The sequence below is a fragment of the Amblyomma americanum genome, chromosome 10 (assembly GCF_052857255.1).
Source record: "Amblyomma americanum isolate KBUSLIRL-KWMA chromosome 10, ASM5285725v1, whole genome shotgun sequence".
NCBI classification, from domain to species: Eukaryota; Metazoa; Arthropoda; class Arachnida; order Ixodida; family Ixodidae; genus Amblyomma; species Amblyomma americanum.
The window spans coordinates 43,284,081-43,301,432 of NC_135506.1; the positions used below are offsets into that span (position 1 = coordinate 43,284,081).

At 46.4% G+C, this 17,352-nt stretch overlaps 1 protein-coding gene across 1 annotated transcript; it reads left to right on the top strand.

The window, feature by feature from the left end:
* The first annotated feature begins 8,401 nt into the window (after positions 1-8,401).
* On the top strand, positions 8,402-17,105 carry LOC144108887 (chitin deacetylase 8-like). The gene is made up of 5 exons (XM_077642120.1): positions 8,402-8,607; positions 9,485-9,794; positions 11,707-11,892; positions 14,363-14,596; positions 16,631-17,105. Exons 1-5 carry the CDS (start codon positions 8,478-8,480, stop codon positions 16,989-16,991), a joined length of 1,221 nt encoding a protein of 406 aa, XP_077498246.1. The 5' UTR covers positions 8,402-8,477; the 3' UTR covers positions 16,992-17,105.
* Positions 17,106-17,352: the final 247 nt, after the last annotated feature.

Below are 17,352 nucleotides of genomic sequence, written 5' to 3' on the forward strand. Positions count from 1 at the left end.
GCATAATGTCATGGTTAACTGTGTCGAAGGCTTTTTTAATGTCCAGAAATATAACTGCTGCGAGTCTGTTATTGTGTAAAGCATCATTAATTGCCTGGGTAAGAGTCATGACTGCTGAGCTGGTGGAGTACTGAGGGCGAAATCCGTGCTGCTCTGGGCATATAATGTTATATTTCTGAAGAAACTGATGAATACGTTTGTTAAGAATTTTTTCGAATATGGTATTAATAACACTAAGTACAGAGATAGGTCTGTAACTGGAAGGGTCAGAGGAGTCGCCGTCCTTGAATACAGGAGTAACACGTGCTATCTTTAGGGATGATGGGTATGTGCTGTTGAGTTGTCTAAATAGGTAAATAAATAGTTCATTGCAGGTCTCTGCAGCATAAGGCGGACTAAGGGCCCTACTGCACATTCCATTGTTAAAGGCACTTGGGTGAATGACACCACACGATGTTCAAAGTACGCATGCTCCACGTCATACACTGGGAAGTCGAACAATATACTCTGCACTGTTTCGACTAAGCCATAGTTGTCGCAGTGCGGGCTGGGCACTTGTCCTAAACGGTACCGTAAACTGTTTGTAAATGAACACCTTGGACGAAGTGGATGGTGAAAAGTTTCCGGATGGCGAGGAAGTAGCAGAAATCAATATCAACGCGCTTTCTAGTGGACGAAACAATTGTCGTCTTGGTTGGGCTGAAATGCTGTGCACCCTGTTTTAATAACAGGGTGCAAATGCTGCGCGCCCTGTTTTCACAATAGAGTATCATATTGTAGCATTGCGCACTCTTCTTGATTAGAAACAGACGTGGACACCTGAATATCATCTGCATATTGAAATATGTCGAAGGTGCTGAAATTGAGTATATTGAAATATGTTAACAAAAGTGCTGATTATATTTCAGGGTTCGACGGAAATTTGTATGGTGATGGATGCTTATTCTGCATGTTAAATAAATATCCCGAATGAAAACCATATGCTTAAAAAACATGATCCGCTAGTAAAGGATCCGCTAGGGAATAGAAAACCTCATATCGACCACATAATTGTTGCAAACGATGCGATGGAGCCTACATAGTCGCAGACCAATAGCGACATGCTTTCTAGTTTAAGAAACAATAGTCACGGTTTGGTTCAAAGGCCAATTGCAGAATACCACGTTCTCGCATTGAGATATCATGTTACAAAATTACGCATTCTTCCAGATCAGAAACAGGCATGAACAGCTTAATGTCATCGGTACATTGAAGTACATGCTCCCTCATGATAACAGTGGACAGGTCGTTAATAAAAATGTCGAACATAGTTCAGGGTTCGACGGAAACCCGTCTGACGAGAGAAATTCATTCTGCGTCCGAAAAAACGTGGAGATTGAAAACCACCTGGTCAGAAACGACAAGGTACGAGTGAAAAATTCGCTAGAGAAAAAAAGCTACGCTAGCATTGCCTTCTTTCCAAACAATGCGGTGCTAGTGTAGGCGAGATAATTGTTTTCAGAAGGCGGTCCAAAGCGCACCTACGCGATGTCAGGAACGCAGAAGTGACTTCTCATGCCCTAGCTGAAGACTATCAGAACTCGAGCCGCTCGACTAATTGGGATTAAGCACTCATACCTGACAAAAAAAATCTTTATCTAAATTCTTGCTCAAGAAGACCCTGCACATTTCAACGACATTCAAAGCGATAAATAGGGCCCAAAGAAATCTACCTGAGGTGTACATATGCTCTGTACGGCACATTTTTCGTACACAAGCAACAGCCCATCTGATTTAGTCCCAATGTTTACAATGAATCCGTAGCGTTGTCGAAATGTCAGTGTTTTCAAGTTTTGTCGTCAGTGACCTTTTCGAGTGCTTGTTTTTCCACACGCAGAAAAAATTTTTGATCAGAGGAGCAAGTACAGAATCTTGCGGAACACCGTGCTCTACATTGTATATCTGAGATTAGGCATCCGAAAGGCGCAAGTGGCTTTGCGCCCATAGAGGCAACATTTAAAAAATACACAAAAAGGTCCGCTTATCCCATAAGCTCTTACATTATTTTTTTTGAATAATTGGTGACTTACTAAATAAAAAGCATTAGAAAGGTCGAAGTATTCACAGTCTATATGTCCGCCGTTTGCAACTCTTGGAGCAACACGTGCAAGAATAGAACAAGTTCGATTACCTTGAATTGCTTTTTATAAGGCCTTAGTGAGCACTACTGACCCTTTCTTTTCTAGGTAAAATGCAAAATGTTTTAGAAAAAGTTCTCGAACATTTTCGTGAAGATATAAAAACGGTTAAACGAGGACAGTTTTTAACGTCACCAGAGATGCGGCCCTCATGCTCACAAATAGCGACTTACATCTCCCAATCATATTTCTTAGATGCCAAAAAAGAGACCAATCAATCAATCAATCAATTTTATTTTTACAGAAAAGAAGCTGGGTGGTCTCACGGGCTAAAAGCTGCTCAGACAGCTTGACTAAGGCCCAAGAGACCGCTGCATGACGGTAGTAGTCAAATAGGAGGCATAGCTACAAGATATACCTTCAATAATCATAAAATAGTAAGTTGAACAATATAAAGCATGAAAATAAAATTGGGCATTAAAAAATAAAATAATTGGATCAAATGTCTAGCAAATGCATCCTAAAACAATAAACACACTAGAGACAACATAATGTTTTTTTTAGTTTCAAAAACAAAGAGCTGATTAACATTGGGCATTAAAAGAGCAAATAGTTGGATAAAAAATTCAGTAGTGACATCACAAAACAGTATAAGCACACAAAACGACATAAGGCCTATTATAGTTCCAAAAACAAAGACATGAACCCTCTTCGATCGAAGCCTACTATGTGCATGAATTTTTTTAGTAATCCTGGAAGTTCTTGAGCCTACGTTTGGTGTTTGTAAATTGTACGGAAACATGAAATATCCTACACATCAAGATTTTAGTCGGTATATTAGTTCTTCGGCACTTCGAACCAGCCAATGAGGCTAGGAGGTTAGTAACTGTAGAAGAAAAATAGAATATTTTTATTAAGCGGAATTGATAAATGCGTATTTCGAGGACTACTTCAAATAACCTGAGAGCTTTTGCTATAGTGACCGTAGGTTCCATATTTCCCTCATGACGCATTCTTCGTTTCTGAACGAAGCGAAGTTTTATTAAGTTCTATTTTAATCTTGCATGCTAAAATAAGGTACAATAGAATAAATGGGAACCAAACAATGCTATGTTAGCGTGACAAAACTTCCATAATGAAAGAGTTTCTTGTATAGATAACTAATATGTGTGTCCCAGGTTAAATCCGCCGAAAGATATGTAGCAAGGACTTTATGGTCGTGTACTATTGCTATTTCCTCGCAATCAAACTGCAATGACAGGTTAGCCGACACTTTCTTATTCCTAGCATAAAAATTAGTGTTTTTGTTTCGGCAGCATTAATTTTAAATCTGTTTTGTTTTGACCATGCAAACATTTTTTTTTCATAACCTCTTTGCATTCCAGTACTAATTCAACGTTTAAACCAAAAGTTAACACAGCGCTGCCATCAGCATATATAAAATTGTATTGTATTTTTAATGTCATTAATGAAGTCATTAATTAAGAACGGGACCAGTACGCTACCCCGTGGGACGCCATGTGTAACTGGAAGGAGCGATGAGTTATGTCTGATTAAGTGTACAAACTTAGCTCTATATTTAAGATATGATTTTAGCAACTTTGAGCACCTTCCACAAATCCCATGTGACTGGAGTTTGTTGATTAGAATTTGGTGGTTAAGGCAGTCAAATTCTCTACTGAAGTCCACGAAAAGAGCTACTGTTAACATGCTATCGACTATATTTTGCAGAATTTGTTCCTTTAATGTTAACACAGACGTTTCCGTGGACTTACCTTTATTAAACCCAAAGCGTGCGTTAGTTAAAACAAGTATTTCGAAAAGCTTATTATCCACTCAAAGTAGCTTCATAAACTGCGCGGAGAAGAAGAAAGGTAATTACCTCTTGATTTTATTTTTATAATAGCCTGCAGGTAAAACATTGTCCAGCAATCAGCAGATAGTAGTTGCTCATAAAATTTGTAATGAACGCCTTTTTAAAATACATATTGTTTTGGAGAATCGGTATTCTCTATGCTCAACAAGTAAAAATATAGACAAAATGGCATTCGCCAGACATCGTGCACTAGAGGATCGGTGCACTCTTCTACCTGATCAATGTGAAAGTTTGTGACACTGAAGTAAAAAAAAAACATTTCCAGCGAAATTACCAAATTAGTTCAGCAGAACAAACAAACATATTAGAGCATCAGCTTTTGAGTTAAAGCCCTCGCAACTTGAAGCAGAAGTCACTAAACCCTACTTGATATCAGGAACAATCAGGTCGCCTAACAAAAGGATGCGACACCTCGTCTCGTCTGGCTGTTCCTTAGTCTTTACATCTATGCAATGCAACAAGTCCTTCTTTCCGACCGCAATTGAAGAATGGAACCTTCTGCCCGACTCACTAACAAATGTGCACGATGCGACAAGGTTTAAGGCGATGTTGTTAGATCACCTGGGTTGACATTTTTTTTTTCCTAACCTCTCGCCGACGTGTGTGGTGCTTGTGGCCTAAAGGCATTTTTTACATGCACCGTTCTAACTATTCGCGTTCCTTGCTTCTCTTTATGTTCCTATATTGCATTGTTATATTTTTGTGACCTTTGTTTTTGTTTTTCCACATCAACCTTGTATACGCTCCCCCCTTATGTAATACCCCGACAGGGGCCTTTAAGGGACAATAAATGATGATGATGATAATATTAAATGCGCGGGGAAAGATAGCAACAGCCAGTCAATGGATAACGTCTATCAGAACATTTTGCTTTGACCTAATAATGACATTGCAAACGTCGAGTTCACTGCGTCTTATCGCGCAAATGCATTTGGCAACCGTAATCAAGACAACGCCTGCGAAGTTCACGTTAAGAGCACTATAATTTCTGCACTTGCAAAAAACCGCTTGACTGTCGGGAAAATATTCGCCGAACTTGAAAGCGCCGTTCATCCATGTTTTAGTACGGCAGACAACGGCGAAATTGGCTTGGTTTTGGTTTGGTTGTATGGAGTTTAACGTCTCAAAGTGGCTGAGGCAATGAGGGACGTCGTAGTGGAGGGCTTCAGGTAATTTCTACCGCGTGGTGTGCTTTAACGGGCACTGACACCGCACAATACACGGGCCTCCTGCATTCCGCCTCCATCGAAATGCGACCACCGCGGCCGAGATCGAGTCCGAGTCTTTCAACGCCGAAATAAGAGTGCTTTATGCCATCAATATGTTCGCCGGATTAAGTGCGCAGTGCCCCACGTTCTGGTATAGCACTGAACACTCCTTTGCTGCCTGTATATTTGGTTTTAATTGTTCCTTATCGAGCCGAAAAGAGGGCCTAAAATTCGGCCGGCAGGCGAGACGTTTTCGTCACGGAGCTTGGATGTGCGAATACTGAGATGTGAAACGACGCATAAATATCATGCTTGGTCGGGAACCTTGTACATTTAATCGAGTCCCTGAACACGCGTTTCAAATTTTCATAAATATTTTCACACGTTCTGGGAAGGATCCAACCGAGACACGAATACTGCCATACGTTCAGGAAGCCTCGGCAATGCCGACAGATTGCCGCTGCTTGGTACCCCTGCTGTGTTTTGGTCGGTGACGCCATCTGGTCAGGGAACAGCCGTCTGGCGGCTCATCCTGGCAGCTCATTCGGGCTGGCCGAGGTAAATTAGATGTCGCTGAACTGAGCGGAGGAAGGAAGAGGGCCTCTCCGTCCTTGTCGTCGCGGCTACTTGACTGGTGCGCTGGGCTAACTCCCGGGTGCTGATGGTGGGTGTTGCTTTTGGGGCGTGTGTGTGTGGGGGGGGGGGGGGAAGTGAAGTGGGTCCAGGGCGCCGGGGGGTGAGCAGACCCCTACCTTTAATGCGGGTATTGCTTTTTTCTACCGCTGCTGTGTAGAGGCCTTGTGGAGGAAAGAGGTAGGTGGTTTAGTGCTGGGTATGTGGAAGGCTCCCCTAGAGGGTGAAGGTTTGAAAGGTGGGGTGGGGAGGTGACTAGTGCAGTACTTTTAGAAGGTGGTGGACAGACAGATGCTGCCATTTTATAATTGTGACAGAACGTACTGAAAAACACCCGCTGGATGTGCGCTATCAGCTCACGTTAAAGAATCCCAGGTGGTCAAAATGAGTCCGGAGCCCTCCACTACGGTGTTCCTCATAGCTCATTTGTCAATTCGGGATGTTACTCGCCTCAGTCTACAATTTGTAGTTTAAAATGCTATTCAAAAATTAAGCGACGAAAATGAGGATCAGTGGAGGCATTCAAAATAACGGCATCTAATTATTGCAAGGTGCTATCAGCAACAAATGAAACGCGGAAAACAGAACTGAAATGACAACATGAAAACGCAGACATATTAGCTCCTGGAAAGAAAACACAAGTGAGGTTTATAAACATTTCTAAACGTCCGTCTTCGCGCCCTCGAAGTATTTGAACCTGCGCTAGTGTTGATCTTCCCTAGGCTAATATCTCCTGATTTGGCTCTTCGCAATCCAATTGCAGGCTGCCGCGTTGGCTGAGTGGTTACGCCGCTCGGCTGCCGGCCCGAAAGACGCGCGTTCGATCCCGGCCGCGGCGGTCGAATTTCGATGAAGGCGAAATTCTAGAGGCCCGTGTACTGTGCGATGTCAGTGCACGTTAAAGAACCCCAGGTGGTCGAAATTTCCGGAGCCCTTCACTACGGCGTCCCTCATAGCCTGAGTCGCTTTGGGACGTTAAACCCCCATAAACCATAAACCGTATTCCTATTGCCTAGTTCGCATTTTATTCGTTGCTGATAGTACACCCAGCAAATTCCTTAACAGTACCACTCTACGGTAAAAAAAAAAAAAACGCTTGCAGTAGTCTGTGACAAAGGGCAGCTCAAAAGCAGGCTGAAAATAAAACAGGATGCAGTTTACGCGCATGTGCGTATTCTCGCCCGTTTCACCCCCTCGCTTCGCCACAGGCCGCTCTACGGCCAATTGTTTTGACGCGCGGGTGATAAGATTATATTATAGGTCGGATGTACTTGCAGGGCGGAATCTAGGTACTTGACCTCAACGTCGTGGCAACAGGTCGATGTCACTGGATAGACGGCCTGTTTTAAGAGGTATTCGCTGCTTAGTTCCTGGTTACTTGACCTCAACGTCGTGGCAACAGGTCGGTGTCACTGGCTGGACGGCCTGCTTTGAGCGGTATTTGCTGCTTAGTTCCTGGTTACTTGACCTCAACGTCGTGGCAACAGGTCGGTGTCATTGGCTGGACGGCCTGCATTTAGAGGTATTCGCTGCCTAGTTCCTGGTTACTTGACCTCAACGTCGTGGCAACAGGTCGGTGTCACTGGCTGGACGGCCTGCATTGAGAGGTATTCGCTGCCTAGTTCCTGGTTACTTGACCTCAACGTCGTGGCAACAGGTCGGTGTCATTGGCTGGACGGCCTGCATTTAGAGGTATTCGCTGCCTAGTTCCTGGTTACTTGACCTCAACGTCGTGGCAACAGGTCGGTGTCACTGGCTGGACGGCCTGCATTTAGAGGTATTCGCTGCCTAGTTCCTGGTTACTTGACTTCAACGTCGTGGCAACAGGTCGGTGTCACTGGCTGGACGGCCTGCATTGAGAGGTATTCGCTGCCTAGTTCCTGGTTACTTGACCTCAACGTCGTGGCAACAGGTCGGTGTCACTGGCTGGACGGCCTGCATTGAGAGGTATTCGCTGCCTAGTTCCTGGTTACTTGACCTCAACGTCGTGGCAACAGGTCGGTGTCACTGGCTGGACGGCCTGCATTGAGAGGTATTCGCTGCCTAGTTCCTGGTTACTTGACCTCAACGTCGTGGCAACAGGTCGGTGTCACTGGCTGGACGGCCTGCTTTGAGAGGTATTTGCTGCTTAGTTCCTGGCTACTTGACCTCAACGTCGTGGCAACAGGTCTGTGTCACTGGATGGACGGCCTGCTTTGAGAGGTATTTTCTGCTTTGTTCCTGGCTACTTGACCTCAACGTTGTGGCAATAAGTTGATATCACTGGCTGGACGACCTAGTTTGAGAGGTATTCGCTGGATTCTTTCCTGATGGTAGTACACGAGCGGTTCAAGATAGCAGTTTCTTGCGGGCGTAGTCATCGAGATATTTGCACTTGACACAATCAAACAATGAGCCGCCGCATTTTTGTCATACCATAATGAGCATTCATATTTTATCTCAACGGGTAGAATGTGGGAGCTGTCGAACAACTGAACGCAGAGCTTTCGATAAGGATATTCTGATCGGTTCTTATGGCTTGCGAAATGTTTCCCAGTATTTATTTCAGCTCTCCTTCATTCGTGGCAGTAGAGCTCAGCTTGCTCGGAAACGGGGAAGTACTGAAACATTGTCGTCTTGCCCTTTTGGCTTTGAGCGAACGTAATGGGTCTTGTCCGTCGAAAAGCGTTTCTTTTTTACGGCGTCCTGTTTGCCGCGTTCGCATGGCTCGCTTCAGACGCTCAAATGACAACAACCAACCCCACTAGCCAAGCTTCTACCACCGCTGCGCCAGGTAAAGTTTCATCGTTGCGTTTTTTCGTTCCATTTTCATTTTGTTGCCTTAAGGACCCGTGTATTACATACAGAGAGGGATAGCATAGAGTGAAGAAAACAATATTTATGTAAGATTAGCGGCGACACTTTCGCGAAATTGATTTACAGAGGGTTGCTGCAATTTGATGGGTGGTCGTTCCTGTCAGGGGCTGCTCTAGGAAATGACGGCGCTCGGAACGTGATGGTATGGGCGCGTAGGCGTGCCCAAACCTTGCAGAGTTCCCGGCCCTGTATGATATGAATTTCTTAAATCGCTTGTTTATTGCAGCGAAAGGCAGATCTGAGAGCTTTGCCCGGTCCTTACGGTGGTGCTGTCAACGAAGCAGCATGTCGTTCGTAGTAACCGAAAACTAAACAACGTCTCTTACCCGTGATCACGTGATCAATCTCACCAATGAGAAGCGCCTGCGCTCTTGTTGGTCGTTGAGTGTGCGCAGTCATGCCGGGTGTGTTACACATGAGTTTCAGTAATCAAGGTCGATGTGCCTTCGAGACAACTCTCGCTGTCCCCGCTTCGCACTGATAGATGGTAAAAAAGAATTGCAGTTTTCGAGCGAAAGAAGGGACAGACTTTCTTCAGTGCTTATGGCGTCGTTCTTCGGTGTCATAGTGGGGCCTACTCATGGAGGATGGCAAGAATTTTGGACAAGCCTTTACGCAAAATTTTTGAAGCCGTCCGTTTCACCGTGCGTAGCCGAGCGATTTGTCTAACGGGCAAGGCGTCGCGCCAAACGGCCGATGGCATTCCGTAGACTCCCTGGCAGTTCTGCAATACGCTGTCGCGTTCCACTCTTAAACTAAAAGCTTAAGCGTCCTCCAATTTTTCTGTCTTGCAGCACGGGGCCTGTATGCTGGCTGCGACGACAATGTGTGCAAGCGTCCCGACTGCGTATGCGCCAGAGACCTCCCACCGGCGGGCCTGCGCAATGACCAAATGCCCCAGTTCGTGATGCTGTCGTTCGACGGCGCGGTCAACGTGGTCAACATGAAATTCTACCGGGAGCTGCTTGAAGGTGCTCGCAGGAAGAACAAGGCCAACGGCTGCGGCATCGCGGCCACCTTCTTCGTGTCCCACGAATACCTGGACTACGCGGCCGTCAACGAACTCTACTCGTGGGGCAACGAGATCGCCCTGCACTCCATCAGGTGGGCTGGTTAGAGTGGATGCACACTGCGCAACACTCTGTGCAGGTTGCGCATGTGACGTCATCTGCTCGGTGCGCCTATGCAGTTAGCCACTGTTGCGCACCAACATGGCAGTAGCACCTGCATGTAATGGCCGTAAAGCTTGAAGAAGAAATTGTACTGACCCACTGCGGCGCCACTGTGGTGTATCAGGAATGCTTGCACAAAATGGGACTCAAAATTAGCAATTCATGCTTCGACAAACACCGAAATCAAATTATGAGATTTTGCACTTCCAAGCACCCAGATCTTGAAAGCGTTGCGAAATTGCCGCCCGCAAGTTTTATTTTCTTGGCACCGGACTACATAGTATCGATTCAATTATGTGATCAGAAGCCATCATTGTTGACGGTTTGCCCGCAGTTAAAACTTTTATTGTCACCTAAGCAAGAAGGTGACCACAAGAGAAAATTATGTCTGAAATTTTGATAAGCGGCTCGTTTAATAAAGGTGAACATTAAAAAGTTGATTGCGTTTACTGTTGCGATTGGCTAGCGGAGTCATACAGGACACCGAGGACCGCAGCCCAGTGTTACCAACTGATTTTTCTAGTTGTATTTTAATATAGCAACAAAATACGCTAAGGAATCGAGGTTGTCCGACTCAACAGCATTGTTACGAGCGAACGATCGCCCACATCAGGGCAAGGGAAAAACACCGAGGCCAGATGGGAAGAACTTGAGGGAGAATGTTCCCACCACGAGGCATCGCCCCGCTGGCGCAGAGCGGAGTGCCTAGCCGAACAGTCCGTGTGCGTAGAGTTCCCAGACGAAGAAACTGTCTCCCGCGCGCAGCAATCGCGCCGTCAGTGCCGCTCGTGTTCCTGCCGCGCCGGCGCCTTCCTTTGTTAGTTAAAGTAAATATCTAGGAAGGGTTCATCACCGGAAAGGAAACCAAAAGGGACGAAGCGGGGTCAAGTCCCCACAAATCTAACCAACTGTGACGTAATCACTGATCTTTTCCGCACTTCCCCGATGCTGTGAGGAAATATGCGAACGTTACCGCGGCCCCAGTCGACAATACCACGTTCACCATTTATAGTGCAGCGCAGAAAAAAAAAATGCATGCTTTACCTATACGGTTCTTAACATGGAAGCCCTGAATCCCGTCCAATTCCCCAAAAGCAGTTCAGCTTCCATTTAACGGCTGCCACCGTTGGGATGGGGGGATGGGGGGGGGGAGGAAGAGGCCAAAGAAGTGAATTCAACGTACACGAGAGTGCGCCCACCGCCTTCGCTCAACGTTCGGAATTGTTAACTGTATGCTGGAGGACATCGCCTCGCTGGTATAGCCTCCCTTCGCCCTCTTCTCGCGGTAGCAGGTAGGTGTACCTCGGTATTCGTGAGAACTCGCCCAGTGTGCGGTGAGGATTTCGGTCATCTGGGCGCACGGGTACTCGAGCTGGTACAGCAGGAGGTGTTCGCTCTTCACTCGGCTGACACGTGCCACGACTGCGAGGCAGCTGAAAAACTCAGTCAGGACTTTAAGTGAGGGCCTCCCTAAAAGCAGTGCCTGCCGGGATATAGTAGTGCCGCCCACCGAATCTGAGAGTGAATATTTTGGACGCGGACTGGGCGGACTATTGTTCATGTTTTCATATTAGAGCGGTAGATTTATGAGCGACTATCTTAGAGTCAATGATGTCGCCTTACGTGCATTATGTTATAAAGGGAAACTTCAGTCTTTACTTGTTTTACAATGTGACTGATATTCGGGGGCCTTAAGCCATAAATAACCTGGCACAACCTCGACAGGGTCGAAGGGTCATTGTCTATTAACACCTTGCGGCGCCAAGCGATAATTGTTATTTCGCGCAGACTGCAAACAAGCTCCTATCGCTGGCACCTCATTTTCTCCTCTTGCCCCCACTTAGCCACCAAACCAACTGGGACTACTGGCATACCATCAACAGTACCCAGTGGGAACGAGAAGTGGTGGACCAGAAGGTCATGCTGCAAACCTTCGCCAACATTTCCGGCTTTGACATCACGGGCGTTCGGGGACCCTTCCTGGTCAGTGGCGGAGACCAGGGCTTCCGGAAACTCAGCCAGCACTTCCGGTAGGGATGGTTTTTCTTTTTAGGCTTTCACGACGGTGCAGAAACGTGATATTTGGAATTATTTATGTATCTGATGGTGCTGCGTGTTAATTTTTTTTCGGCTCTCATAGAAAGTGGACGAGATACTTTGGCCTAAACATAGAATTTATTCAACCACAGACTGCGTCCTAAACATAGAATTTATTCAACCACAGACTGCGTGTAAAGTTTTCAGGTCATGTGGCTCACTTTGGTATTTATACCGAAGCAATTAATGCTCATCCGAAAACCATAATCCCTTAAAAGGTAAGCACAAGTGTTCTGCGAAGCCTAGTCATTTATTTAGACACGCGTGCTACACGTAACCCACTACACGGCTACCCCAGAAGGAGTCCATATAACCTGAAGACTTGGTCAAGTCTGTATGGTCTACCGACGACCCAAGCAGGCGAGAGCAAAAGGCACGTCACAACAAAAGTTAGCTAGCGGCAAGCAAGCCGCGGAATACTCAACGCGGATGGCACAGGAGCCGCTGTCCGCTGCTGTGAGGGATCGCCAACATAAATATTTTTTTATAAAGAAGCGTAGCACTTTGCAACCAAATGTGCGTAACCAAAACATTTTAGAAATCAGTAACTCTAGTGGCGCCTTAAATGGTAAAAAGAATATATAGCGATATTTCTTATTTTTGTCGTCCTCACCAACAATATTGGAGCTTCAGTTGCACTCCCCAGGTGATGTCGCTGCCACATGGTTCTAGAATGCTATCGAGCCCGCCTTCACGACCTATGTTATTGACCTCGAGTGTTCAACCAGCGCTGAAACTGGACTCAGTGCATAAGTTTTCAAAGTGCCTCATTCCATCTCGCGTTGCTGGGCTTGGAAGAAATATGGCTGACACGCAGAGTTGCCAAATCGGAAAACGTCAACGTTCGCAGGGAAGTTGCATAGACCGCCCAACTTCGAAAGCCTCTGGGGTTTTCCATTAGAAACTGAATACATGCTCAAGGTGCTGGTTCAAGTTTCGAAAATTTTTGCTTCCCGTGTTTTGACTGTGCGCTCACGGTGTCTACGAAGTTCACTGTGCCAATTTCAAAAAAAAAAGTTTAATTTTACTTATTATAGCGATTTTGCGAAGTCGTGCAGACAGGCAGTCACGGATGAGATTACAGGGCTGGGAACGTCAGAAAGGGGCGGTTCCTTATGGAGGAGGGCGGAGAAGCAAAATCGCGGTACTCTGAAAGTTTTCCCAGGCACTCTAGCTAACACCAAATCTGATCTTTGCCTACCACGTGCACCATCAAGCTTTATGCGATGTAGCAAAACTGATTACCTCTTATTACGGAGCAGGGTCGGTGCTTCTCTATATCTTACACCGTGGATCGGTCATAGTTAACTAGTTTTGTTGCGTCGTAAGCGCAAGCGAGTTAAATTCATGAGTGATATGCGATAAAACAAACTTTCTTAGTCGCCGATCCGCGATGTTTTCAATGGCCGTCATAACTGTTAGACGCGATCGATGGAAACTTTTTAAAAGAAAGATTTTGCTACGTATCAGAATGATGGACCATTACCTTCAATATTTCCATAAGAGTGTCTTACAATTTTCCACTTTTAAAAATGTTTGAACGAGAAAAGCTTTGTAGGGGGCTAGGTGGTCGTGCATACTGAGGCTGGGGAGCGCTGGATTCTAGACAACGGGACAACACCACATGGGAACACCACGAGGCATTGCGCTCGTGTCTCGTGGTGTTCCTATGTGGTGTTGTCCTCTTGTCTAGAATCTAGAGCTCCCCAGTCTTAGTTTGAATGAGAAAGCAGGACTTGCAAAAACGTTAGTAGCAAAAGAATGCAAGTCTGTCGACAGGCGATCTCCGGATATCTTGATTGTTATAGTGAAATCTTGCAGTATATAAAAAACTGCGTTTGTGAACTCCTTCTCGTTGAAAAATGCTTCTGTTGACCATTGTTGGGTACTGCGACGCATTATACCCAATAACGGACGGCGGACTGAGCGGTGCGCCAAGGAAATGTTTTTCTCGACGTGACGGCCTGGTTGTGTGTGTTGCCGCAGGCGTTCAAATTGCGCGAGCAACGCGCTTCTCCGCATTTTTTCTGGAGATTTTCGATCTTAAATAGTGCCCAAACGGAATTTTTGTCAGCTTTCACTGAATTTTATTGGGAACGAAAATTTTTTGCCTTTAAAATATTTCCAACGGACTTGGCAGATTCCTGCTTCCTGGATTTCATCGACACCGACGAACAGGAAGGATTAACGTCAAAATACTATAAAACAGCTCTGACACAAATGTAGATTCTGTTGTCTGCCCCACGGGAAGACAGACCAAAGTAGGAATTTCCAGATCTGTGCCAAAAAATTTCCGATTACGTCACGGAACATGACTGAGCAGCATTCATTCATATCCGCGACGGTGGTTACTCCAAGTAATGAAAAGATTGATGTTCTCTTTGTGCGGATGTTTCCCGACAGGTACGACAGCACGCTGGTTCACCCGAGGCGTAGTGACGAGAAGCCATTCTTTCCGTACACCATGGACTTCGGCTTCCAGCTCAGCTGCAACGTGGACCCCTGCCCGAATGGCACCTACCCGGGACTGTGGCTGCTGCCCGTGAACGTGCTTTTCCGGCAGCAGATGCCCTGCGCAGTGGCCGACGCCTGCATGCCGCAGCCGACCTCGGCCAAAGAAACCTTCGAGTTCCTCAGGTCGGTTATCGCGCTGCTGAGAAATCCACCGCAGCGTGTGTTTTCACAATCGCCGCAACGTAGCTAGCGCTAACCACATTCTCTGTTTTTAAATTGACACTGTTATCCTATCTCACTGGGACATGGCACTGGTGAGAGCAGATCTTCTCTCCCGTGTTACAAGCTATTAGGAAAGAAAAGGCTAGGTGGCTATTTCAATAGCTAATCGCCCAGCCCTGTCAAAAGGCACTGTGCAAACTATTTCATAATCGACGGGGTATGAGGGAAAAAATAAAAGGTCGACAGGGACACCTTAGACTGCTTGTGCAACAACGACGCAAGCAAGCATGTCAACTCAGACTAATGTCATTCGTCGGGCATGCCATTAAATTAGCCGCCTAACAGTGGGCTGTTTAAGTTGCTCGTAATTCAGTGGTGTTCAGCAGAGCAATTCGGTATTTTACTCGCCGTCTCCCCTCTTCTTCTCCCGATTGCTGCTTAAATTTCTAGGCACTGCACATTAATCGTTCGCGTAGTTGATCACGTGACACATCATGTCACGCAATATTTGATTTTACGGCGCACTATTTAATATAAAACGGCACACATCACTGTTTGTGTGGCAGAAGAGAAAGGGATGGTTCCGCACATGCTAAACAAAACTCCGCGTTAAAATGCCACGAGCAACGGCCAGCACGGCTATCCTTGAACATGATAGCTTCGATAAATAAACAATTAAGACTGATTTGGGAGAAGAGAGCAGAGAGGATTGCCGCAGGCGGGACCATATTAATCTATAGCCATCGATGCGTGATTTGTGATGCATATAGCGCTGTAGAAAAAAAAACAGTTTAGTGGTTAGTAGCTTTTATTGAAAGAAAATAGCGCAGTAATTGCCTCCCTTTAGGTGAACGCCTCAGCCACGCAGTGAGAGAAGGGAGAAAGGTGAAATTGAGCGCAGAAGGAGAGAAAGAGGTGCCGTAGTGGAGGGCTCCGGAATAATTTCGACCACCTGGGGATGTTTAACGTGCACTGACATCGCACAGCACATGGGCGCCTTTTGCGTTTCGATGGAGGCGAAACGCGTTGTCCGCGGTGCTGTCGAGAAACCAGGCCCAAAATTTTTGGAAGCGGGCGGCGCCTAGAAAAGCAGTGGGCGCCGCAGCTTGCGTCAAGGCTCGTCTCTCTCCCCCTGACTTCTTGACGCAAGCATGTCATGTCATGATTGTGTCATGCTTACCTACCATGACTAATTCGGTGGTCCTGCCATCTAGAGAACTCATGTAGAAAAGTAGTGCACTTGACTCATCTGACATGACTCATATGCATGCAAGTCATAATCACGGCTCAGCAATATCGGATGTTTAATTAAAAAGAAAATTAGCGCTGATGACGTCGTCATGTCTTAGGAAGTGAGCGTGAAGTCACCAAACTGGAAGTGACGTCCCCCAAAGCAGCTCAGCGAGATCCTTGTGCTATTGTAACCAAGGCTGGGTGTTGTCTAGGCGCCCGCAGTTTTCAGCAAAGGAGCTTTTTATATTCCTAGAGCCGTGCAAGAGGCTCTCACCTAAGTTTGATACGAAGATAAGCAGAGCCCTGCCGAGCCCTCATACTGTGCACTCTATCTTCAAATGTTTCCGTCCTGCATGGGGGCACTGAAGAAATGCGCATGTTTAATAATAATAATAATTGGTTTTTTGGGGAAAGGAAATGGCGCAGTATCTGTCTCATATATCATTGGACACCTGAACCGCGCCATAAGGGAAGGGGAAATGAGGGAGTGAAAGAAAGGAAGAAAGAGGTGCTGTAGTGGAGGGCTCCGGGATAATTTCGACCACCCGGGGATCTTTAACGTGCACTGACATCGCACAGCACACGGGCGCCTCAGCGTTTTTCCTCCATAAAAACGCAGCCGCCGCGGTCGGATTCGAACCCGGAAACTCCGGATCAGTAGTCGAGCGCCCTAACCACTGAGCCACCGCGGCGGGTGCGCATGTTTTTTCACGATTGTGCTTTCACGTTATAGTCGCCATTCTCCACCCGCAAACTGCGCAGGTCGAACTTCGAGTACTTCTACACGACAAACCGGGCTCCATTCCCAGTATTCCTGCAAGAGGGCTACCTGCGGGACCCCGGCCGAAAGCAGGGCTACCTCCAGTTCATCGACTGGCTGTTGCAGAAGGACGACGTCTACCTGGTGACGGCCTCCGAGGTGCTGGACTTCATGCAGGACCCCGAACCGCTGGGCGTGTACAATCAGCTCGTGTGCCCAGGAGGCGGTGCCGTTGTGAACACCTGCCCCAAGCCGACTACTTGCTCATATAAGCGAACACAATTAGGGAGCGACCGCTACATGCGCATTTGTTCCCGCTGTCCCAGGAAGTACCCGTGGGTAGGCAACCCGTTGGGAAACTAATCAACGGATCTATACCCCTTGGAAGGCTGTTCGATGGCATTCCTAACCTTCGTGGCAGCATCTGTTGACTGAATGATTGCACCACACCACAAAATAAACACTGCGAATACTTACCGATTGACTGAAACTGTCCTTCTCTCTGAAATACCTCGAGCTGTGCCCAGAGCAAATCGACTCCCGCGCTCTCTTGTGTGGAAGGAAGAACCTAGTCGCTGTACGCGGCCGGGTTGATCGCTATGGGCAGTTCTGCAAACATGTCCAGCAATTTCGGAGAAAAAATTTGAAAATTAGAAAACTGTAAGATACGTTTACGGCAATATTGAAGGTAATGATACATTCTTCTGACATATAGCAAAATATT

Bases quoted from the DNA above. Each gene is read 5' to 3' on its own strand.
- LOC144108887 (XM_077642120.1), top strand. From the start codon at position 8,478: ATGGGTCTTGTCCGTCGAAAAGCGTTTCTTTTTTACGGCGTCCTGTTT. The intron at 8,608-9,484 runs GTAAAGTTTCAT...TCTGTCTTGCAG, and splicing joins TTCTACCACCGCTGCGCCAG to CACGGGGCCTGTATGCTGGC. The intron at 11,893-14,362 runs GTAGGGATGGTT...GTTTCCCGACAG, and splicing joins AAACTCAGCCAGCACTTCCG to GTACGACAGCACGCTGGTTC.